Source organism: Anarrhichthys ocellatus, unplaced genomic scaffold, assembly GCF_004355925.1.
Source record: "Anarrhichthys ocellatus isolate YVR2014 unplaced genomic scaffold, GSC_Weel_1.0 scaffold31, whole genome shotgun sequence".
Classification (NCBI taxonomy): Eukaryota; Metazoa; Chordata; class Actinopteri; order Perciformes; family Anarhichadidae; genus Anarrhichthys; species Anarrhichthys ocellatus.
This window is the reverse complement of record NW_022280061.1, coordinates 4,643,912-4,667,262: the sequence shown is the minus strand read 5'-3', so window position 1 is coordinate 4,667,262 and position 23,351 is coordinate 4,643,912. Positions and strand designations below refer to the sequence as shown.

Here is a 23,351-nt window from a genome sequence, read left to right as displayed (position 1 = left end):
AAGATCCTGTTTTACCCTTAATGTGTCCAGAAACATGTTTTTAGATCAACATTTTATTAATAGGAGACTGGTGAAGTACAATGTGCCAACTCCATGAGCGTGTGTGTGTGTGTGTGCATGTGAATAGTGTGCAGTGTGATGGCAAGGCACCGCAGGCGATCATAAGGAGGGGGCTTAAGCAGCGCGCTCTCTAGGCCTAATCACGCACGCATTTCAAAGGCGAGAATGCCAATTAAAAGTGATCGGGCTCACTGTGGGCTTTTGGGCTGCCACTGCGAGGAGCAACACATCAAATATGAAAATCGATCAGTTCCCCGGCTCCTGGTCAGGGGAAGCGGTTCAGGAGCTTCTGATAAATACACAGGCTCGACCGGGCGGTTTAGCAGGGGCAAGGGGGAAAGACTGGCAGGGTCATGGAGAGAAGACAGAGATTTGTGAGTCATCAATCATCATGTGTGTGTGTGTTGAGGATCAGAGGCCTGTGATCTCAACTTTACTCTAAAAGTAGGTGGAAGAGTAAGTGAGGGGGACTTTGATATTTGCTATATGAGGGGAATGAACTGCAGCGTGTCGGGATGAGTCAATTTAATATTCTATGCAGCTTACTACTGATTTAATTTGATTTGTCATTAAGAGTCCCAATCATACATGATTTGATATAATGAGAGGACGTATATATTCGCTGTCTTGCAGAGAGTTAGATGACGGGATAGATACACTCTCATGTCTAACTGGAGCTACAGGAACTTCACATTGTTACACTTTGATGCATCAGTACTAACCAGCTAATAATAATGTGACATTTCTCTGCAGAGAGAAAGTTCCCTTTGATACTTAAAATATATTAAGGTAACACTTGTATAATGTTTCTTAATTAGGAGTTTGAATGAAGGACTTTTACAAGTTATTTATTTATACGTTCTTTTACTTCAGTAACCTCCTCTAAATAACTTTCAGCAAGAAAGCAACAAATCATATTTTTAAAGTGAAGGTGCATTCATTTAATGCAGAGACATGAAACATAATCAACAATTACAGGTTAAATTTCATATATATGTAGCTAATATATAATGACGACTATAATAATTAAGTTTTTCTTTAATCCTGCATCAGAAAAACATTCACATTACAGTCATTTAGCTTTTATCCAAAGCGACTCTATCACATTCATACACCCCATACATGGGGTTCAGTTTCTCAAGGACACATCGACATGCGACTAGCGGAGCCGGGGTTCCAACCGCTGATCCTGATTGAAGGACGGCCCTGCTCTCCACTTAGCCACCGTCGCCAATTAAAATGACATGGAGTCACAAACAATTGCAGAGAAAAAAGCAATATACAAAGAACCACACTGCTGTGGTCTACCTCACTGGAGTGAAACGCACAGGCTGCACACGAGCACAATGTCAAAGCCAGCATTTCTTGCCACCATCCACAGTAGAAATGCTGTAGGTTACACTCTGCCGAGGCAAATTAAGGTGACGTCCAATACCTTGTGATGTGTGTGTGTGACCGTGTGGATGGAGATGTGTGTGTGAAGGCTGATATGCTCTGACAAGCTGATAACATATTTCTTGTCATATCGTTTGGCATCATTAACTAATAAAGATTGATTGCCCTTTGTTTCCCGTTAATGAATCTTTGTACTATTGCCCGGCCACTGTGGTGTGTGTGTGTGTGTGTGTGTGTGTGTGTGTGTGTGTGTGTGTGTGCGTGTGTGCGTGCGTGTGCGTGTGCAAAAGAAAGACAGAAGGAGAGAGACAAGGGAGTGTTTTTGAAAAGCTCAGGGCTTTCCTATCCACAGATCAGACACTGGTTGGATCCAACCTTCTCCCATGATGCTTTGCAGGCGGAAATTTTGGAAATACTCCAGGCGGTGGCTAAGAGATAGAGGGAGAATTTAATATAGGATGCGCAAAACTCTCACATACACACTTGCAGATTCAGACACACATATACTGCGTATCTAATTGTGAGAGTAATTACATAGCCAGTGGTTTGATAATAGTTGACTCATCTAAAAAGTGAAAGTTGGCCTGTTAATACTTTGGCATCCAAACTTATTTTGGTCCGGCTGCAAAATATTTGAAAAAGAATCGAAGGGGCAGTCCAACGGTTTCCCTCATAAAGATCAGTTTACTCATCGTGAGAAGTGTAGCTACGTCTGTGAAAACCTGCTGTACATTTCTGGCTCCATTCTCTGCTCTAAAATGGTTGAAAGACGAGAACATTTACCAACAAGGGGAAGTCTAACGAAAGAGACCGCAGCGTTGCATGAGGGGAAATGTAGGATCCATTGTTTTTGGAGCATGAGCCACACTAGGGACGGAAAGATGTGATATCTCCTCCTCTGCTGCTTTGATTTTGACCACTCTTTTATACATTTGTCTTTCACAATTCCCCCAACTTAAAAGAAAAGTGAAATACCAAATTCCTGGACTACCCCTTCACAACAAAACACTACAACTATAAATACTGTCTGTGTACATGACCTCACACAACTGAACTCATAAGAATCAGCAAACTCACAAGTTGGGTTTCTGGCCTTCCACTGTCTCCTCCTTGGGGATGGGGTACAGAGCCTCATAGCTACGCTTCTCTCCTGAGCCATGAATAGCGTAGGAGTTCATCTTGTTGATGTTGGGAGGTAAGTACGACCAGGGGAGCAGAGCCTCACCCATCCACCGGTCCCCTGTGATCGTGGCGTTAAACACCATGGGCAGTTGTTGCTGGAGAAAGAAGGCAACAAGACAACAATAAGAACTACTTAAAAACCTAACTCAGAGGAACGCTGGCCCGTTCAATAACTCCCTCAACGTCTGCCTACCTGGAAGGCTTGGCCAACTCCCGACAGCAATAATATCAGGTGCTGTCCATGTCTAAAATGAAAACACAGTTTGTATGTTTGTTTGATTTAACAAACATACGGTCACATGGATGTTACAACAGTTCAGCTCGGTACTTACGGACAAAACTCCACTTCCAGGTAGTTTTCTGTGGTACTGTCGAGGAAGAAGGACTCCACAACTGAAGAAGATAGACCATTGAATAATATATCTTGAGTTATAACTAAAGAATAACAGATACATATACTATATCAAGTAAGATATGAAGACAAGCGCACCGGCTAACAACATGCTCATTATATCCCTGGACTATAATGGGGTAATAAGTAACATTAATGAGGTCAACTATGTGGGGCTCATTAAGCGGAAATCGAACTTACTTTAGGTCAATTAGATAGGATTGTTATTACTCAACCTCGTTACAGGGTTTAACTGCTGTGTCACCATGATAATGATAATACAATCACTATTATGGCCTCATAAACAGAGGTAGTCCGTAGCCTCATTGGACTATAATCAGAATTGTATAACACCTTTCAGACTTGTCTAAAATTGCATCATACAGACTAAATCCCTAAATCATGACAGCAGTAACAACGTTATTGGGGGGTGGGAAGCATAACAGCAATACCTGTACAATATAATCCAACCTATTACAACAGGCCATACATGCAACCTTTGTCAAGTTTATAAACTTAAATCTTGACAAGAAAGCGAATAAACAGTTAAAAGATGTTGAACTATCTCATTACTAAGCAATGCACTCAAAGAACTTGATTAACATGATTACAATAAAGTTATACTATTAAAAAACCTTTTATGTTATCAAATTAACTTTATATGTGCCAATGCATCTTCAAATATTAATACTTTTTAAAAGAGACTTCTAGAATACTTTTTAAAGATTAAAGTTTTTTGCAATCACTTCATTTATGGCCATTCATTATGGATTTTCCCGTAAATCCTTCAAAGCTCTTGTTGCACGTCTAGGACGCGGTGTAGTGCACTACCACACACACAGCATCACCGGAGCTCCCACCTTCATAATCCCAGAGTCCAGGAAAGGGCTGACTGGGGGGAGCTGCAGGGGCTGCTGGGTCATTGAAGAAGGGACCAAACATCTCGATCTTCAGCCCTCCTTGCCCAGGAGAGAAATTGACCCTGATGGGGTCATGATTCACAGGATCGCTGTCCCAAGTGTGCTGGATGAAAAACTGCATTTGCCTAAAAGGACTGAAAGGAACAATTGAATCAAGAGTGAGAATCTGCTGTGCAGCATAATCACACGGTGGAGAAACACAAACTTACAGAGATTCACAGCAGAGCAGAATGTGGATAAGTGTCAGACACTGGAGAGCACCAACTACCCCCATGCTGCCAGAACTCCAGTAGTGTCAATTGTGCTCCAGCTGGGCTCTTTGTGTCTTGATATACACCCAGCTCTTTATGCAGTTTATTATCAAATTAGGTTATTGAGAAATGCAGTTCTGTTACTCAATAACTTGTCAAGATAGTAAAGTTGACTTCCTGATATGGAAAAAAAAACTTACATAGTGTCCTTGTAGTTTTAGATTAGACCTTTCAATTCTTAACAAATTAACAAACTATCGAGAGGACGTAGTTTAGAGATCATCAGAGATTCAGTAACGTGACCAAACACTTACATGTTGTAATCATGTGACCAGTTGGCCGAGAGCTGACGATATCGAGCAAATCTATATCTTATATCAATATTACCAGCAAAGCTCGAATGAAAACAATATCTATTTCCACTTGGTGGAAAAGTCCAACAAATACTCAAACTGAAACTAAAAGATCGGATTTCTTGAGTTGACTCAAACATACATCCGACTGAAGCTTCCTGACACAGCGTGGAACTGTTTCACCTTCCGGTCGTACACACGGAACTATTTCTGCGGTGCACATCTCCATCTCCATTGGCTGGTGTTTGTTTGCTTCAAAACGGACGGCGCAACCGAATAGTAACGTAAACAATCGTGGTTTTGTGGAGTTTGTTCTGTAACCGGCAAGTGACAACTTTCTTTGCTATGGTTTTGTTTTTAAGTTAGCCATTTGTTCAACAGACCATACGGTTAAGTTAGCAAGTTGTTGTTGTTTTAAGCTTAGCGTTAGCTGAGATTGATTAGCTCAGCTGATGCTAGCTGCGCAAGGTAACGTTGACGTGAATGCAAGCTACCTTATATTTACCCGCTTTGTGAATTCGTTAGCGGAGTGCATGTGTTTTGAGACACAGAACTTTTGCCTTGGAAACAGCAGTAGCATAACTAGTGCATCTGATTCTAAAATAACGTTAATGGTAAGCTTACATGATGACGTTAAGGGGAGACACACCACATCGTTTCTAACTTGCCAATGCAAACTGTTGTGATTGCATCTAGGCGGCGCCTTCACCATGGAAGCAGAAGTTGAGTTTTTACGTGATCAAGGTAAGGACACATCAGGGAGGTTTTCAAAATAGCCTAGTTTTGTGGCGAAACTTCAGCTCCGAATAGTAGACCAACGTGTGTGTGTGTGTGTGTGTGTGCTCGTCTGTTTTCAGTACACAGACTGAATTCTGCTCTCAGCCAGTATCAGTATGGACACCGCACTCAGTCGACACCTTCTCTGGTACGAAGACGTCTGTTAATAACTCGACAAAGTGACAACGTTTTGGCTCATTATTTGGTGTCTTCAGTGAACAACTTGTATTCAAATGACTTTTACTTTGTAGGGAAATGATTTGAAAAGATATAGCATATACATATGGGAATGTTGATGACTGAGGATTATTTAGAAGTAGAACTGAACACTCCATGATGCGAACTCTCAACGCCGGCATCTCTGCTCATCAGGCTGAGGAAGCAAGACGGGCAGACTCTCCTTCACCCTGGATCTCAGATAGAAGGTCCGGTGCAACAATTAAAAATCTTTCTTGTACGACAGTCAACATATTCTTGTTCCAAGTCAGAGTTATGAGGACAACAACCGTCTATGGATATGTGCGCACTGGATAGCAAGTACTTTTTCTTACACAAGTGGCATGATTATCCATCTGTGTTACAGTGTAATGGCTCCTCTGATAGCGGAGTATGATCGGCACATGGATGAAATGACTGAACAGCTGCAGAAATACCAGGTGACACAAATTCAGTTCGTACAGTGAAATTAAATATTGTACAAACATATTGAATATTGGTGCTTCATCTGGGAATATATACTGTTGATATAAGGTAATGGGATGAATTAGTATCGCTCTTGAAATGTGCTTAATTAAATAGTAGATAGCTCGGTGATCTCTTGATCTGACCCTACATCCTAGATCTGTGTTTACTTTAATGAGTCGTATATTTTTAGGGAAGCACCCTGATTATGAACACAAAATTCGGGAAAGCACAAATACGGAGATGGAAACAGCTTCTTCCTCTTCCCAGAGTCGGCCCTTACTATTTTGGGGGTAAACATGCCGTGATTGACACAGCTGTGCATCAGCCATTTGTCTTCAAAACCATCGTGGCCACAAGATAAAATGGACCATATTAAGGTGGCAACACGTTCCTTTCACCAGCTGGTTGTTTCATTTACGACTAACCGTTGAAAGTGATCGCTGTGTTTTATCTCCCACATTTTGCTGTAAACATTATTCCATGTATGTTTATTTGTACATTGACAACTGTTAATATTTGTTGCGTTAACAGAAAAGATCCAGCTCTTGTGTGTTGGAGGCGTTTCACCAGCTGAAGGATTCCACTTTCTAATAGTTTGACGTTCTTTATAAATGACAGGAAAGATTGTAGATCTGAGAAATCTCTCTTTGCTGAGAAGTTGAGCTCCACCATTCTGTAAGTTTTGCTTCACTATTGTGATTAAAGCTTAATGAAGTAATATACATTGTAAGTAATATAAATTGTAAGCCTCCTATTTTGACTAATGAAGTAAATTCTGGAGTTTCAAATATTCTTTTAAGCATTTTAATTTTAAGGTATAGTTCAGTATCTCCACCGTCGCCCCTCTAACCTGCTACAATAATATAATAATAACAACTCCTTTTTAAATGATTGTATTGTTTCTCCAAAGTGAAATGAATAAAGGCTTATTCATTTACAGATAAAAAGAGAGCGGGTAGGATAAACAAACTAGAGACACCACCTGTTCTGCTCTGACTAACAAGGACGAATCCCTTTGAAGCCACATATTGAATCATATTCCTGCATTCATTAAGACTTTTACAATTATTATTTCCAAGGTATTTAATAGTTTTTAAACTGGTGTATCACATGTTAAAGTTTCTCGTCTTGTACTGACAAAAGATTTCACTTTTTGAAACACTGGCTCTTCAGCCAGATGCTCGGAGAAGGACTCGTACTGATTGGTTGCTTGTCATCAGCGAGCTGATTTATTCTGATCGTCCTCTCAAACATTCCTGGACCTTGAAAATGATAACAATGTAAAATATGATTTGAGAGCAATTCAACTATAAGAGAAAGGAAGGGATAACTTGGGCAACCTTGGCAGACTGATCTGCAAAGTGAGAACGTTTTGGTGGTATTTGGAAACAGCATGACACATCTCTGCCTTCTTCATAGTGTTCTGACTAGTGATGGATGTCTTGGCAAAGCTAAGAGTTTGACTTTAATATGAACTGATGCTCCACTTTGTCGAATGCCTTATGAGAATCCCAAAACAAAGTTAAAGCATCTGATTCTGCGTATTCAGAGTCATCTATTAGTTCCTGAATAAGCTTCATTTATGATTTCTCTTTAACCGTTTCTTAAGCATCTGGCAAAGTAAGTGAGAGAATTTCACAGGCTATATTTAATAATGTTATTGGTTTCCAATTATCTATCAAAAGATCGTCTATCTGCTTTGAGGAGCAGTGTTGTAATATATGGAACATTCAGTCTTTTGCTTGTTCGACGTCCCCCAGTTAAAGTGTGATGGAGGTAACGTTCACACGGTTCATCAAACACAGCAGAGATGTAAAGTACAGTGTGAGGACGTGGCAAAATATTTCATGAATAATTATATGTCGACTTTAAATTCATTTGATGCTTTGAAAGTGGAAACATTGCATTGCCAACGCATATTATGTTCGACAATGCAACAGTTACCAGATTCAATGCAGCGTCGGGTAATAACTCCGCCCACGTCCGTTCTGCTGTCTGAATACAGACACCGAGACGCATCGTGTTGTTGGTTGAACAGATACGGTCTCTCTACACTGTAAAGACACTGATCTCTGATCATGTGTTAGTCAGGCATTACTTTTCAAACTATGATTTGTTCACAGGTGCCCTGAAGTGTACGAGGTTGTCTTAACTGATTCCTAACACGGTGTTGGTCTACTTGTTTATGTCGACAGGCGCTGATGTTGGATGTCAAAGTGAAGCTGGAGAGGGTCGTCAAGGAGAACGAAAGGTAGAAAAAGTTCCACTGGTTTTAAAGTTCAGAGAGTCGATACACAAGAGGAGATGAAACCCAGCTGTTCTGTCATGGCATGTACTCCTTAAAGAATGTAAGAAATGAACCGGCTGACTATCTATAATCATGATACAGTTGAGTGACTGGTTGTATTGTTTTGTGGTAACAGTGAGATAGTAGAAGAAGTAGAGTAATAATGCTACTCTAGTTGTTACTTCTTTCTTTATTGATAATCAAGGCATCGTGACCGTTCACGTTACAGACAAATAAAGTGTTCTCGGTCGGCTGTAATTAAGGTTGTGGCATTATATTTGAAATCTCATTAGTTTTTAATATCAACCCCTACCCTTGCCAGGCTCCATGCAGAGCTCAGGGAGTCTGTGGAGAAGCAGCTTCAGGACCTGCCGGTGGCTTCAGGAGTGGAGGGCAGCGTGCTGGCGGAGGAAGCAGTCGTCAGAAACCTCCACGAACAGGTCCAGCTGTGTGAACAGGTCAGCCTATGACTAGACATATACCGTATGTAGATTAAGGTCACACTGTCTCACTGGAAGTTAGATGAGAAGAACAATGTGTATGTGTGTTTATCTCTGTGCATTAAGTTGTTCTTTCAAGGTGTGTTATAAACGACACCATGTAACTGCTGTCAGGTATTTAGCTTGAATACTAAACTAACGCTGCAGGAGCACAAGTGGAGAAGAATCAGCACGGTGACCCAATAATGTGAGTAATTATTCACCTGATGTTTGGTCATACCCAGACAAAGGGAGGCTGTAATAGCAAAACCCCTAAATGCATTGAAATTCAACTTTTCATTTGTAAGACAAGAATGTGATTTTACTTCTTTCAAAAGCGAGTCTTGCTTTAAACATCTACGTTAGTCTCGCTTGGTACAAGAAGTGGAAGCAGAGGGAAACGCTCGTCCTAGCTCTGTCAAAGGTTCCCGACAACTTCAAACTGTCATATTTCCCTGTTGTTTCTTGAGTGTTTTAAATGTGTAGCAATAAAAAACAAGACATTGTGGTTTATTGAGTAGTTGACTCGTGCATTGGAGTTGTTAACTGCCAACAGCAACAACAGTTGGTCCCAGTGGCTCAACGCTGCACGGCCCTTTCATTTAGTGGTGACTCCCTGACAAGATGCATAACATACAAATAAGACCATTTTGGAGCAGTTCTCTTTTCCAGACGTTAGCTGTTTTCAGTACTCTTAGTGTCTGTCCTCCGTTAGGTTATCATGTCCTGATTCAGTCCCTGAATGCACGGACATGGATGCAACTCGTAGGAAGTGAGCAATTATTTTCTGCCATGCATCAATGCCTCTGAGTGTGTATAAACGTGCAAGCGTGTTTCTGTGTGTAATTGTGTAGGAGCGGTTGCAGGCTATGGAGCTGTGGCAGACAACAGCCCAGGAGCTGGACCTCCTCCAGCAGACCTACCAGAAGACTGCCTCTGATGCACAGATCCACGACACGCACAGACAGCAGCTGAAGGTTCAGTATTTCTGCATAAACATGCAGGCCTTTTGCCACTAGATGGAGCCATTTAATGGCCTCAGTTAATGCTTGATATAAGCATGCGGTAATTACGAGCAGTTAACTTTTATTGAGTGCCTCTTTTTTTTTTCCTGTCACAGGATCAGCTTGTTCAGTTCCAGCAGCACACACACAAACTTCAAGTGGCCAATCAGCAACTGGAATCAGTAAGTGATGGTTAATTAAAAGCTTGTTAAATTACGGCCTCCTAATTAGCCATGGGATCGAAATGCTGCACACCGCTTCGAAATTAACCCTGCTCTAATAATTCATCTTGTAACTAAGTGAATCGGTTTTCCAAATCACTGTGGTAGTTATCCAGAGCTGTCGTGTTGCATAATGGACTGTCCACTCGCTTGGTAATCCTCTAACTAGCACACACTGTTATGCACTAGTCTCTCTCTCACCCACAGTCACATATAAATACAGTCAGAGTCACTGTTTAGGCTCTCTTTAGACAGTTATTGTGCATATATTTATTTACATACATTACAAACCCATGAACACACGTACACATGCAAGCCTTGTGCTTACTTAGGACAGCATGCAGTGTGTGAGGAGAGGGTAATACTATATCCCTCTGATGCATTGTTAATGAGAGGGCTCACCCTGGGCTTCCCCGTCTCTGACTCCTCACACAAGCAGCCGTTTTTATTCTCTGTATGTGAGAGCGATTTGTTGGGTTTGCTCAAAAAGCACCAAAACAGTTTGAAGAGAGATGTTTTTGGTGACAGTTGTTTTTCGGGGTGTGTTTGGAGTCATGCCACACACATGGCAGTCTTGTCTCTCCTGCCACACACAGACTAACCAGCAGCTTCTGAAGACGGTGACGGAGCAGAGCACGGAGATGGAGGAGCTGCACAGCCAGCTCAGGTAACTGAATACCGCAGATATTGAAAATGACTGCTGGCAGCTGTCTTGCTCCGTGAATGTGCTCTATGAGGTCATTTTGACAACAATCAGTTTCCCTCATCAGTTGTGGACTTTAAATACCACAAGTTGCACCAAATAACTGTAAGACAATGGGTACATGCAGGATGCGTCAAAGCGTTGTTTAAGCCCATGCTGGGAACTACAGGTTGAACACATGTTCCAAAATAGTGTAATGTGCATTTTACTGTGTGATTGGAAAAAGCCTTTGCTTCTAAGTCTAAGGAATAGTTTAGGAGTCTAGGAGTGTGCAGCAATAGGGAAATCAATTATTCGCTTTGTTGTTGAAAAGATTGATGGCCCTCTCACATATGTACTTTAATATAAAGCTACAGCCAGCACCCACAGCTCTGTTCAAAGGTAATTACATCCACGTGTGAACACCTGCAATGATCACTCGTCAACACGTTGCATCTCCTCTGCTTAATCCAAGGAGAAGGTGAATGCGTTTTTCCAAAAAAGACCAACATTTTTTAGTGATAACCAAATAACGTATTCTATATATTCTCTAAATGCAAGATGGCAGTCCGGTTTCTACGTTGTTACACACGTGAACTCTTGTTGACTCTCTGTCCTCCTGGTGTAGGCGGGCCAAGGCCGAGCTGAGGACCGCCACGGCCAGAGTGGATGAGATGACCAAACTGACACAAAATATTCAGGAGCAGATGCAGAGACGGGTGAGAGAAGACAACAACTAAACGTACAGAATAAAAATATTCTGCAGAAGAAAATAGTTTGTCCACCAAATGGGAAGGTTGTGAAGAAATACTTGATGAGGAATCTTAAAGGTGAACACCTAGATGTTATTTCTATGGCCTGGAAAAGTTCAATCAGTACTAAGAGAGACTGTAACCACATACTGGGTGCTGTCAGTGTCATCTATTGCATCTTTCCCAACTCACTCTCTGTGGAGCTATCTTTGACTCTCTTAATGACACAACACATTTGAGCTTTTGCACTCTGGTTTGGGGATTCTGGAGAGAGTCTCGGACCTTAAGAATAACATCTTTGAATGTCCGCAGTTCCCTTTAAGACTGAATACGCTTTGAAGTCGTTCTGACACAATCGAAACAGAAGTTGATTTTGTTTCTTAATCAAAATAACGGTTGTTGGGTCACTTTGGGCTGTAGTGGCCACCAATTGTCATTATTCGGGATATTGAACAAAAAGATGAATCCAGTTAATTAAAAAGCAACAGTGTGTGTGTGTGTGTGTGTGTATTTAGGAGGAAGATGTGTTGGAGGCTCAGGGCCGAGAGGACGCAGCAGACAGACGACTCCAACAGCTTCAGGCGGCCTTGAGCCAGCTGGAGGCCAGGTGAGCGCAAGGAAAACCTTCCTTTGTCTGCAACTGTCCTTTTCTGCAGAATAGCTTCAATAATTCATGAAATGTCTGCACCATTGTGAAATGTAAATTCCAATGGGGTGAGGAAATCTCACTAAAGTGTTGAGAATTTCAGCATATTTTACAAATGGCTCACTAGACACGATCACACCACCTTCTGTTGCAAACTGTTGCTGAGCTTGTGGAAGCAGTGAGATGTCAGAATATGTGGGCAGTCATGGAGTTTTACATCAAGATGACAGTTCCCTGTCTTTTCCCCTGCTGCTGCTGCTCACTCGTTTCTCTCCTCTGCCAGACTAAGAGCTGCATCTCACGAGGCCGAGGCAGTTCGCAGAGATCGGACTGTGTGGGAAAGGAAGGTGGGGGAACTCCAGGCACATTGTACCACCCTAGAAGAGGAGAAGTATGAGGCCCTGGCCAAAGTCCGAGAGAGAGTTCAGGTGGCTGAGGAGGCTGCGTTGCAGAAGGACCAGGTGACTGCAGTCATTGTCTATCTAATGCCAATCTCTATCCCGTCCCCGTTTTTTGAAAATCTTTTTCCCAGAACAAGCCTTCCCCTCAATCTGTAAAGCTACAACACCCTTTGACGATCCATCCTCTGTGTCCACATCAGTGCAGCACTTCACCCACTGACATGTGTAGCCGTGTCTCTGTATGCTCTTCCTTCAGGCCCTGTTAAGAGAGAAGCAGAAGACAGAGGAGCTTGAGAAAACAAAGGAGGCCATCAAACAGTTAATCCAGGATGCTGCAGTCCGCACCAGAAAAGAGGTGCGGAGTTACCGACTGTCTGTGTAGACGTTGGAATAGTGAAACATTAAATGATGTCAGCTGTGTGGATGAGGCTTATTTTACTAAACGCTCTTGATTTAATTTTCTCTTTGTACGACTAAAATCTGCTTTCACATACCAAATGTATTGCATCATTATTAAAAGCACCGGATGGTGTCAAGATATTTGGTGCCAACTCTATACTTAAATGACCAAAGAAATTAATATCTGTAAAAACTACAGCAACCCCAGAATTTCTGATTCATAATTAGCCTAACACGGAGGCACAACCTCTCACTGCACTGATGTACGAAGCCAAAAGCAGAGCACTGCTCTCCCCCCCTGCCTAACCTCAGTCAGGGACTTGGTGATTAATGCGCAATTAACGGCTCTTCCTCCCACTCCTGCATAATTTGCCTAAAACGCCTATCAACCGGGTACCCAAAGTAAACTGACAGCGCTTATTGAACCATTGGGAGTACATGTATGGTTTTAGTCTCTATTGAAAGGTAACACTCTGAAGTTTCTTCACAAACAGTCAGAATCACCGTAAGTGCTATTAGCATTGAGCTATGGCGTTTTCAGCACAGTGAAAGAGAAGCATTTTACTTCCGCCTAGATTTGTTTCGGCCAACAGATGGCAGCAGCTATCTATGGCTGGGACTTACAGGCTTGAAAATACTCTCATTCCACAGCCAACAGTCATGACACCTAGTATAAGTTAAAATTTGATAACAATACGACAGTAAGTTGATATTTTACATGTGGTTTACTAAGAGTGCGGCTGCGTAAAAACGCGTTTGGAGACTGGCTTCACCACGTCAAAATACATATACTACTGTTCGAAATTTGAACTATAGTTTATTTATGTTGACATATGGTGAACTATATCATATTTAACCATTATCAACTTTCACAGATTCTTGAAAATTCTCATGAACCAGACTTTAGTCTTCACACTCTGTCCCAGGAACTTGACTCATGGTTTCCAGTTCAGGTTAGAAAACTTTCCCAGCATTCAATCTGATAAATCTGAATATCCCTGGCTTCGTAATTTCATTGGCTATGTGGAGCCTGAGTTTGAACAGGATCTGTTGCGATTGGCTCGAGCTTTACCCAAAGAAGAGAGGCGGGCATTGTCTTTCAAAGCGGACTCTCGTTGGCTGTTCCAGACGGTGGCCGGGCTATAGAAGCTCCTATTGGGTCAAATGAGGTGTCAATCTAACCGGCGGAATGTAGGCTCCATTTTGTGATGAAAATATCGGCTCTGTTGACACTGAACATGAAGTTATGCCCGAAATATGATCTCGATTTATCATATCTGCTGGCTAATTTGAAATGATGCAACAGCCCCCCGTGGGTCTTTATGGACGTACTAATGTGTTTTAGACTAAATCTTTTACTGGATTCGATCGAGTGGACCCTTACCACCTAGCAAGACCGTTTTTGCTGGACTAGCATGCATGAGGGGCACGTTATGGATCATAATCGGTGAGTCATGGTGATATTTTATCGGCTATTTTTGGAGTGCTTGTTTGACAGAGACGTTAACTGTACCTGCTGTTGTTATTGTATCTTGAAATGGTTTGCATAAATCGAATTACAAGAACCGTAGCTTTCTAATGAGATATCACATTAATACTCATCGTTACAGGGCAGTTGTGTGCATAACACAAATATGCAGTTATCACTCTGACGGCCCGCGGGCGGGCCGTCAGAGTGACAAGAGGTTTTAAGCACTTAAACAGTTTAATCCTGTTAATGCAGCCTAGTATGACTGAAGCACTGGCTGTCATCTTAGTCTCTGGCTAGACTTCAACAAGTGATGTTCTTTAAGAGAGTAGCAGTTGATGTGTTTGACTTTCTGTACATTAGAGACCTTCCCTTGATTTTGCCTTTTTAACTTGCAGGACATTTTCTTTTGGAGTTAGAGGTTGATGTTAAACATGGCAGCCACAGATAAAGTTGTTACCCTTCGTTTCCCATCTGCCTCATATTCACTTGAGATAAGTATGTAGAATTAAGAATTCATCCCAAAACTGCTTACATTGGTAGACCGACCTCAGACTTACCTGAGGTTTTAAGTACCACTCAGGCAGCTCTGCATGAGGGTTTGAGTTTCCCAGAAATAATGGTGTTTCCAGGCTTATCAATTATTCAGCTTGGTTGGAACATTGAGCACGGTGTTACCACAAAATAAATACCATGTAGCAGGCGCTATCCACAACTTCTGCTAATAGAAAACCAGAGCCCGTTAAGTTGAACTGTGCCTCACCGTGCAGTGTAACTGCAGCATTAGTACTGTATGTTGTGCCCACACAAGGATGCTTGTGCATGTGAATGAAAGAGATGCATGCTGCAGATGGTTTCATGCTATTCCACTGGTGGACAGCTGGTGAAGAAATGCAGCAATATGTCTTGACTGGTTTTCCTCACCTTAGAATGAGCCGTTTATATCTACGGGTCCTCTTCACAGAGCCAGCTGCCATCTTCCTACAGTAGCCCTCAACTGACAAACTGATAAGGCTATTTGCATTTTCTTGTTTTCGCGCCGGCCACCGTAGTTCTCCTACTCACTTGGCACACAAGTTTCAGTTGGTTGGAATCTGCAACCTCGCCGCTGGATGTTGCCAAATCCTACACACTGCACCTTTAATTCAGATTGGACAAGCGAGCCACATGATCGATTCTAGTGCCCGAAGATTTTTCACCTTGCAAATGCTAGAGGTACATGCAGCAGCCTCCTCTTTATCGGTCTGATTGTTCCATTGCCTCCGGTCTTTAGTGTTAAAAGGACCCTCACAGCCTCAGTGCGTTTGACTGGTGAGTTTCAGGTGATGTTAGTCATTTGAACGTGCTGCCCAAACGTTAAACTGTTGAGTTAAGTCCCCAACTCGAGTACCTTTTTTCCATCTCATAAAGGTTACTGTCTATTGGATATAATTGCAAAGCGATCGCACTGCCCGGATCCCAGTAGTCATGTGACACTATCTTTAACAGGTGGATAATGTGCGTAAGCAGTGCAACGTTCAGATCCACCGTATGGCTGAGGAGCTGTCTGCACTGCAGCTGGTAAGAACTGAGCCTGTTAAAGACAAATCCCCTTCAACGTTACATTAACTCCTTTTTTCAGACTCCACCTGTCTGCTCATGTGTTTTCTATTTTTTCATTCCGACTCCTTGTTCTCTGTCCCACCTCTCTGTAGGAGTGTGCAGATAAAGAGTCTCGGATTGCAAAGTCCCTGCGAGAGACAGAAGCTGTGGAGGAGGAGCTGGAGAAGGTATCAGTGAAACCACAAGGAAGACGCTACGAAACTAAACTCCCGAGTTCTGACGGTGTTTGATTGCATGACTGTAAAGTAGTTTTTGTTTTAGGTTTATAAGGAGGGCAGGGCAGAGCCGGAGTTCAGGAAGATGGATGCCCTTCACCAGAGGTGTCTAGATGCAGAGAGGATGAAGGAAGACGTGAGCCTCACTCTGCAAAGCACACAGAACAAACTGAAAAAGATGGAGATGGAGTAAGTGTAGCTTTGCATTGTATGTTTGCTCTTCACTAGTTCAAACTCCACATATTCTTGTCAGGAAGTTGAGCACTCCACCTTTACTCCATTCCTGCTCACATCCTCACAACAGCAGGGGGAGGTGCCCTACGTGGCTGCCAATAGTGATGGATATAAAAACTAAACCATTTTGTCCTCCTCGACGTCTCTCTCACTCTTTCCTTTCTTGATGCATCTGTGCTTGTGTAGCTACAGCGAGGAGCTGTTACGGTGCCAGGAGGAAGTGCGGCGGCTGCAGGGCTCTCTGGCTGCAGCCCGGGACGACTGTGTCGGTGTAAGCGAGGAGCGGCTCCAGCTGCAACAGGAGAACTTGCAGCTCCGCAAGGAGATGGATGAGCTGCGCAAGGCTACCTCGCTGATCCAAAGGAAGGCCAAACAACAGGTAACCTAACGATAGATAGAAAGGGAAGGAAATGGCGGAAGAGGGGCTCTATACCAGACACTCGGGAAGCTATTACTGCAAGAAATATTTAGAAACTTAAGTTAAAGTTAAAAACCATAAAACACTGATGATATAATAAATGTTGCAATACAACAAGTCATGCTTACATAGTGATACAGGCTAATATTATGCAATGATAACACGAATATCATGGATTTTTATTGTGCAAGCGTTTCTTCTTTCATCTACTGAACTGATGTTGGACCAGCCAGGTGACCTGACACCACCTGACTGTGCTGCGCTCCCTCTAGCTCTCACAGATGGAGCAGGAGTACAACCTGAAGGAGCAGGGACTTGATGCACGCGTGCAGGAGCTGGAGGACAGCAGCCAAAGCTCCAGAGCTGATCTGACGCGCCTCCTCACAGCACAGCAGAAAAGTACCCAGCGCTGGAAAGAAGAGGCTAAGAACCTTGTACAGGCCTTCGAGACTAAAATCACTGGCCTCAAGTAAGAACTTGTGAAGATAGATTTAACGTTACTAAAGAAAGGAAAGAAGGATACAAAACATGCACTGAGAAATGTGCTTCAGGACTAAAATGTTGCCTGTAAAACCCTTAACAAAAGACAGGGAATATAATAGGCCTACTCTAACAATATCTGTCAGTGTGGTGTGTTCTCCTTGTGTAGATGAATGTGAAGCAATGTGGTGCACAAAAAGATTTCTGGTCAAATAAAAGCGTACAATGATAACCAGTCAAATGGAAACTAGTGGATTTCTGACAGACTGTGACACTGTTCTGATCCCAATATCTTTAAATGTACATCAATTTTTACTACAAAAAGTGCAATTCAATACTTTTCTTCTGATACTGCCTGAGGATAGCACTGGACACACTGGATAAAGGACAAAGCAACAGCTGTACTTCACTGTGTTGGAAATATTGTACATGTTGAAACATTTTTAAAAGAAAACTTAGAAATTATTTTTAAAAAGCTTTATTAATGTTTCATCTCTGTGATGAAATGGTTTCTCTTTCTACGTCTGTTTCAGAGCAGAGCTGAATCGGCAGAAGCATCGTTCACACGAGCTGGAGATGCAGCTTGAAACTCACCAGAACACTGCTGCTGAGGTTTGTGCAACACACACATGCACGCAAACAACATGCAGCTCGAGTTTCAGTGCAAGAGTGGCTGGTGTGAAAGGGAGATGAAATGGTGAGTTATTCTGAGAAAATTCTGGTCTTGTAAAAAGAAAATGTATATATTTGTCCTGCATTGTAGGACGCCATCTTCTACATGTTTAACAGTGTGCTCAGAACAGCAGCTACAAGAAGCAGAAGGCATTTTACTAGAAGCCTACAAGTGTCAGAAGTACCAAGCAGCGTTACAAAGACAGTAGTGAATTCATGCGTCCATCCGATGGACTTCAACAGAATATTGGACTGTCAAACATCTACTAACTCTGTGTGTGTGTGTGTGTGTGTGTGTGTGTGTGTGTGTGCGTGTGTGTGCGCGCGTGTGTGGGCGCGCGTGCAGTATGAGAGGCAGCTAGTAGAGTATCAAGAGAAGACGAGTCGTCTTCAGAGACGACTGACACAAGCTGAACAAAAGGCAACTACTGCTACACAACAGGTAACGGTACTCTTCACCCTGACATGGAGAGATGTGTATTTTCCAGTTTCTCATCTCATTTAATACTGACATCATTCATTTATTATGCTTTATGTTTTTCTTTATTTTATTTTAACAGCTGAGTATGTTAGCGTCACAGCGAAGGAAAGCAGCCATGGTTGATCCAGAGACTTTATAACGGCGTCTGTCACTGCTATAGGAACACAATGTGTGTTTAGAGCACATTGTTGTTTTTATCAATATCAACATTTGGCCAAAGACATAAGACAACAATGGTGTTGTCTGTGATCTGGTTATTTGAAGGCAGTGTGTTCTAATGTTGTGCACTAATGTGCCATGGATTGAATGTGTCTGATGTGTAACTACAAAATAAATACCTCCAAATACACCCTGGTCTTTGTTGTGTACACAGAAATACGGTGAAATGGAAATCCAATGCTTCGGGTCCCTCTATGGCATGACATTTTATTTTGTGGGGTTAAAAATATTACACCTGGTTTGGGGAGCCTGGGGGTCCCTGATGATATCAATCATAACATGTGTTGTCTGAGGGTTAAATGCTTCTTTTTTAAGCTGCATAGATGCACAACGGAAGAGAATGATGTTGCTAGGATACGGTAAACTCGGCTCCGGGTCAGCGAACATAACGTGCATTAGTTAACGTTATAACGTAGAGAACGTTTATCCACATTAGTTATAGAAGCCATACCAACACATTTCGTCAGAGCTGAATATTTGGTACGGTAGGCATGTTTGTTTTTATTGTTTTAGGCATGTTTGAATACCTCGAAGAGGTTTTCAGCAAGTTTAACTTAACGTTAGCGTTCATGAGCTAACGTTAGGTCAGATAACGTTATCTTTAACAGTTACAAATCCAAATACGCAGTTTTATTCAGTTTAAGTTATTTTAGATCGATGACAAACAACTCTTTATTTCTAGAGCTGGTTATCGGTTCAACCTTGATACTCGCGTTAAGTAACTTAACGTTACTAACGTTAGCTAATAGAGGCAGATACAGTTCTGCCTTTTCCCTTTGCAGTAACCACGGTGCACGATAAACAATATCGCTGCACAGTCTTGGGAATTTAGCTAAAAAATGAAAATGATCTGTCAAGTATACAGACACAATATGACTAACTAACTTAACGTTACATATGAAGTTAGTTGTGAAAATAAAACAATTTATCTGATAAAATAACCTTTTACTGACGTTACTACTTCACTAACTGCTCCGTCCTGCTGTCCCTCCACCGTCTCAGAGCCTGTAAGGACACATGGCCTCACCGGGCCCTGCATCTCCGAGGTCTGGTGAAAGACGGGGGTCCAGAGGTAGGCCCAGCTAAGACGGGGCGCTTTAGGTTTTATGAAAATGTGTTGGTTATGTCTGACGTGTTTCATTGTACAAACAAGCTCAAATTGTGGCAGCGGCAGCATATAGCACTGACTCTTCCTGTGGCAAGCTCAGCTGAAACGACTTGCCCCGTCAGTTAACGTACAGCCGTTTGGGAGAGGTGCCCCGTCAGTTAACGTACAGCCGTTTGGGAGAGGTGCCCCGTCAGTTAACGTACAGTCGTTTGGGAGAGGTGCCCCGTCAGTTAACGTACAGCCGTTTGGGAGAGGTGCCCCGTCAGTTAATAGAAAATAATTAGCAATAATATTCGTCATTTTTTAACTCGAACTATTACAACTAAGAACAGTCGTACTCTCAAGGACCTTAATGTATTGTCACATTTTGTCAAATAAATTACAAAAAAGTAAAGGCTTAAGCTAGGCTAGGCTAGGCTAGGCTAACGTCAGTTGGCTCTTGTTGAAGCGCACTGATTGAAAGTGTGTATCGTTGCCGTAGCAACAAGTGCCAAACTGACGTTAGCTTATGTTAGCTTAGTTAAATCAAAACGGTTAAACGAAGCACAACTACCAACAGTCGAACTCTCAAGGACCCTAATATGGTGTCACATATTGTCAAAATACAAAAAAAATAAGGCTTAAAACTGGCAACTGCCATGCCGCCCCACCCCCAAATCGTGGCAAGTCACGTGGCAGCTGATCTTGCCACAGGAAGAGCCACTGCTAGCGGCCGCTGCCACAACTTGAGCCAGCTCCACCTTGTTCATTCAGTGTCCGGGGTAAACTTAACTTGAGTGACATCCTGTCCCAGAACGGCTGCAGCTCCCTGAACTACCGAGCGCCACCGCCAGCTTCCCAAGGCCCCCAGTGGTTCAAGACACACAGGTGAGACTTGGCAAAAATATGATCAAACTGACAATATGAAATACCATCTCCTGCACATTCAATGTAGCACTTCAGATGCATTAATATAGAGTCTATCATCCTTAGCTCAGTCAAAAAGTATTTACGGTATATAGATGTTGGACTTTTGTAGATGTCACTTTCTTCGCCTTTATCTAGGCTGTGCTGAAAAGAAGATGGAAAGAACCCAGCGTGCACCACTTAAAGGACCGTGAGCGGATGTATTTTCCAGGCTGGGACACTCAGTTGCCGTCATCTCAACAAACAGAGCAGCCACACAGGCGGCGTAAGAAATTGCCTGTTCACCTACCTTCTCTGAAATCCAGGACCACGGTCAGTGACGGACATGTTTACAAAGAGAATAAGCTTTGCTTGAAAAATGTCCATATAGTGCATGATAGACAGATTCCTCAAAAGTTTCAATACCTGGTGACAAAATGTAGTGTAACGTCAAAATGCTCTCGGATCAATGAGACTCTTCAGGCAGAAGCTTGACAAAGTCTTTGTTTAAGCCCCAATTAATTGCTCATTGACTTTGAATAAGCTCTGTGCAGGAATGTGGAGGAAATTAATTTGCCATTGTGTCTCTTCTCAGATGTCCCAGAATGTGCTGTCAACCCCTATTCCCCCCACTATGCCCCTTTCTCTGAAGAGATACTTGACACTGGAGGAGGTTGAGTACATACCCAGCGAGCGATTGGAAGAGGAGGAATACTACCACTCCAAGCTGATCCGCATTCCCTTCATTGCAAACTTCAAAAAGTGGAAACCGTTTTACATCTGGCGCACCAAGATTCGTGCCATGAAGTTTCATGTGGCCAGGAGGTCCCTCCACAGCAGCTTGTTTATTGTGAATCAGGTATATGACAGTGTGTATGTGAGGGCTGGATGTGCTTTTAATCTGTGCTGATGATCTTGAGTATGGAATTTCATTCTCTGTAAATATGTTCACTGAGCAAATCTCTTACAGATTTACAACATTTTATTACTTAATTAACATTTGTATATGTAATACAGTCTCTAAATCCTGCACTGATGGACATCAGGAACATGTGTTATCAAATCAGTGACACAGACTTGTGTCACATGGAGAAAGAACACACTCACACACTGCAGGAGTTCCAGGACATCCTGAAAAAACAACTACAAGAGGTACAATTGTACATCGATACATAAATTGGTACAGATGTTTGACGTGTGCTTCCTCAGCTGCTCATTGCCCGTATTTGTTCATTATCATCAGGTGTCGAATGACTTGAGGAAGTTTCAAGAGCTGGTGAAGGAGGTGACCGTTTGTGCATGCCGAAACTACTCGACGGAACTTCGAGCCAAAGCAAGTGCGTGCACGCTGAGCGTTTGGAGACACTGGAGTGTACATGCCTAGACCATAATGTGAACAGGTTGATAGTATGCTTTGTGTTTCACAGCTCGTCCTAAGGAAGAGATGTTTGTTGCACAGACCAAAAAGTAAGTCTTTATCTTTAATTCTCTTTGCTTTCTGTATCTATTTGTGTAGCAGACATACCTGCTTTTTAAAATCACAGTAAGCTGTTTTACATGTCACGGTCAAAAAACACAAGTGTACAAAATTAAATGAACAATGGCTGAATTCCAGTTAACTGTTATAGCTGACCTGGGCACCAAATCTGTCAAGCAGTTGGTAATGTTATTAGTAACGCCGGTTATTCTCCTTTGTGACACGTCCATCACATTAACCCAGTTGAACCCTTCTCTGCCCCTCACCTACCCAGCTTCATCCGTCTTGTTGACTATATGGTTGCAAACACCTTGTGCATCATAGTTGCGAATACAGTGGCCAGACTACTGGCTGTGCTCCAAGAGCAGGTACGTGGAACACCCAGCCGTGCCACGATTCAGAGCTGGAGCCTGAGCCCTGAGGTTGATCCTCCTGAAGAAGAGGTGAGTCAGAAGGTAGGCTATTCTTTCAGTATTATTATTGGATTGTTTCAATTTAAACCATGGTAATCACTATATCCATCAAGCAGGTACAGACCAGTGTTCAGTTTTGGTTTTGGTTGGTGTGTGTGTGTCTTAGTCAGAAACGTGCTGTGGTCAACCTCTGCTCTTCTCTGAGCTGATGCTGGACCTCAATGCTTTGACCTACAAACCCTCTGAGGAGAACGTTCAGGTTAGTCTTCCAAACTGTTACGAACTGTTACGTGTTACGCCATTTATGACCCATTTAATTCTCAGTATCTCTTTGAATTACAGGAGACTTTTGCAGAGATCATTGGCTCGTTTGTGAAAACAGTGATGTCAGTGAATACACTTCAAACAGATCCTGATTTAATTGTATTGACAGACCCTGGAGACTATAAGGTAGTAAAAAAAAGCCCTGATGTGTATATTCAGCGTTGTTCTGAAAGTTAATGTGGTTAATATGTCAAAAACATAAAGGTATTGCTGGACTTTACCCTGTAGTTGATCTTTGATAAAGTCAATGTATGAGTTTCTATTTGCGATTGTTGACTTTTAGAACTTTGAATGCGCAAATGAAGATAATTCCTGTTTGGAATCAATCATAGAGAAAGATGACCAACTTCAGAGCTTCATGCAGAAAATCAAGGTCAGTTTATTACTTTGCACAGGTTTCTATCTCTTGAGGTGGCACTTTGTCTGTACAGGCCTGTGTATGTGTCTGTACAGTACTGTGTATGTGTATGT

At 42.4% G+C, this 23,351-nt stretch overlaps 3 protein-coding genes across 7 annotated transcripts in view; 2 read left to right on the top strand and 1 right to left on the bottom strand.

Annotated features, from left to right (window-relative positions):
• Window positions 1-976: 976 nt before the first annotated feature.
• Window positions 977-4,733, bottom strand: cunh4orf33 (chromosome unknown C4orf33 homolog). 2 transcript variants are annotated; one of them, XM_031864461.1, is made up of 6 exons: window positions 4,514-4,733; window positions 3,889-4,082; window positions 2,970-3,030; window positions 2,831-2,882; window positions 2,533-2,732; window positions 977-1,883 (listed from the first exon to the last, which is right to left on the bottom strand). In XM_031864461.1, the coding sequence occupies exons 1-6, from the start codon at window positions 4,690-4,692 to the stop codon at window positions 1,787-1,789; spliced, it is 783 nt and encodes a 260-aa protein (XP_031720321.1). In that variant the 5' UTR covers window positions 4,693-4,733; the 3' UTR covers window positions 977-1,786. The 2 variants fall into 2 exon arrangements, with proteins under 2 accessions (XP_031720321.1, XP_031720322.1); XM_031864462.1 differs by lacking the exon at window positions 4,514-4,733 and adding an exon at window positions 4,158-4,479.
• sclt1 (sodium channel and clathrin linker 1) lies at window positions 4,644-18,622 on the top strand. Of its 4 annotated transcripts, XM_031864457.1 has the most exons (22): window positions 4,644-4,875; window positions 5,249-5,296; window positions 5,410-5,477; window positions 5,702-5,754; window positions 5,913-5,985; window positions 8,209-8,264; window positions 8,623-8,758; window positions 9,634-9,756; window positions 9,900-9,965; window positions 10,601-10,671; window positions 11,315-11,405; window positions 11,954-12,045; window positions 12,368-12,545; window positions 12,742-12,840; window positions 15,841-15,912; window positions 16,047-16,121; window positions 16,216-16,358; window positions 16,590-16,782; window positions 17,094-17,290; window positions 17,835-17,913; window positions 18,320-18,415; window positions 18,534-18,622. In XM_031864457.1, the coding sequence occupies exons 2-22, from the start codon at window positions 5,263-5,265 to the stop codon at window positions 18,591-18,593; spliced, it is 2,055 nt and encodes a 684-aa protein (XP_031720317.1). In that variant the 5' UTR covers window positions 4,644-4,875; window positions 5,249-5,262; the 3' UTR covers window positions 18,594-18,622. The 4 variants fall into 4 exon arrangements, with proteins under 4 accessions (XP_031720317.1, XP_031720316.1, XP_031720319.1 ...); XM_031864456.1 differs by lacking the exon at window positions 18,534-18,622 and having other exon boundaries at window positions 18,320-18,496; XM_031864459.1 differs by lacking the exon at window positions 18,534-18,622 and having other exon boundaries at window positions 17,840-17,913; window positions 18,320-18,406.
• A 1,041-nt stretch (window positions 18,623-19,663) lies between these two features.
• dnah6 (dynein, axonemal, heavy chain 6) overlaps window positions 19,664-23,351 on the top strand; it is a 44,466-nt gene continuing 40,778 nt past the window's right edge. Inside the window, exons 1-11 of the mRNA XM_031864440.1 lie at window positions 19,664-19,745; window positions 20,575-20,648; window positions 20,826-20,999; window positions 21,262-21,525; window positions 21,684-21,818; window positions 21,910-22,003; window positions 22,094-22,133; window positions 22,418-22,598; window positions 22,723-22,815; window positions 22,899-23,006; window positions 23,164-23,317. Coding sequence (XP_031720300.1) covers window positions 19,691-19,745; window positions 20,575-20,648; window positions 20,826-20,999; window positions 21,262-21,525; window positions 21,684-21,818; window positions 21,910-22,003; window positions 22,094-22,133; window positions 22,418-22,598; window positions 22,723-22,815; window positions 22,899-23,006; window positions 23,164-23,317 — 1,372 coding nt within the window. The 5' untranslated portion in view covers window positions 19,664-19,690. The remainder of the gene's footprint in view (window positions 19,746-20,574; window positions 20,649-20,825; window positions 21,000-21,261; window positions 21,526-21,683; window positions 21,819-21,909; window positions 22,004-22,093; window positions 22,134-22,417; window positions 22,599-22,722; window positions 22,816-22,898; window positions 23,007-23,163; window positions 23,318-23,351) is intronic.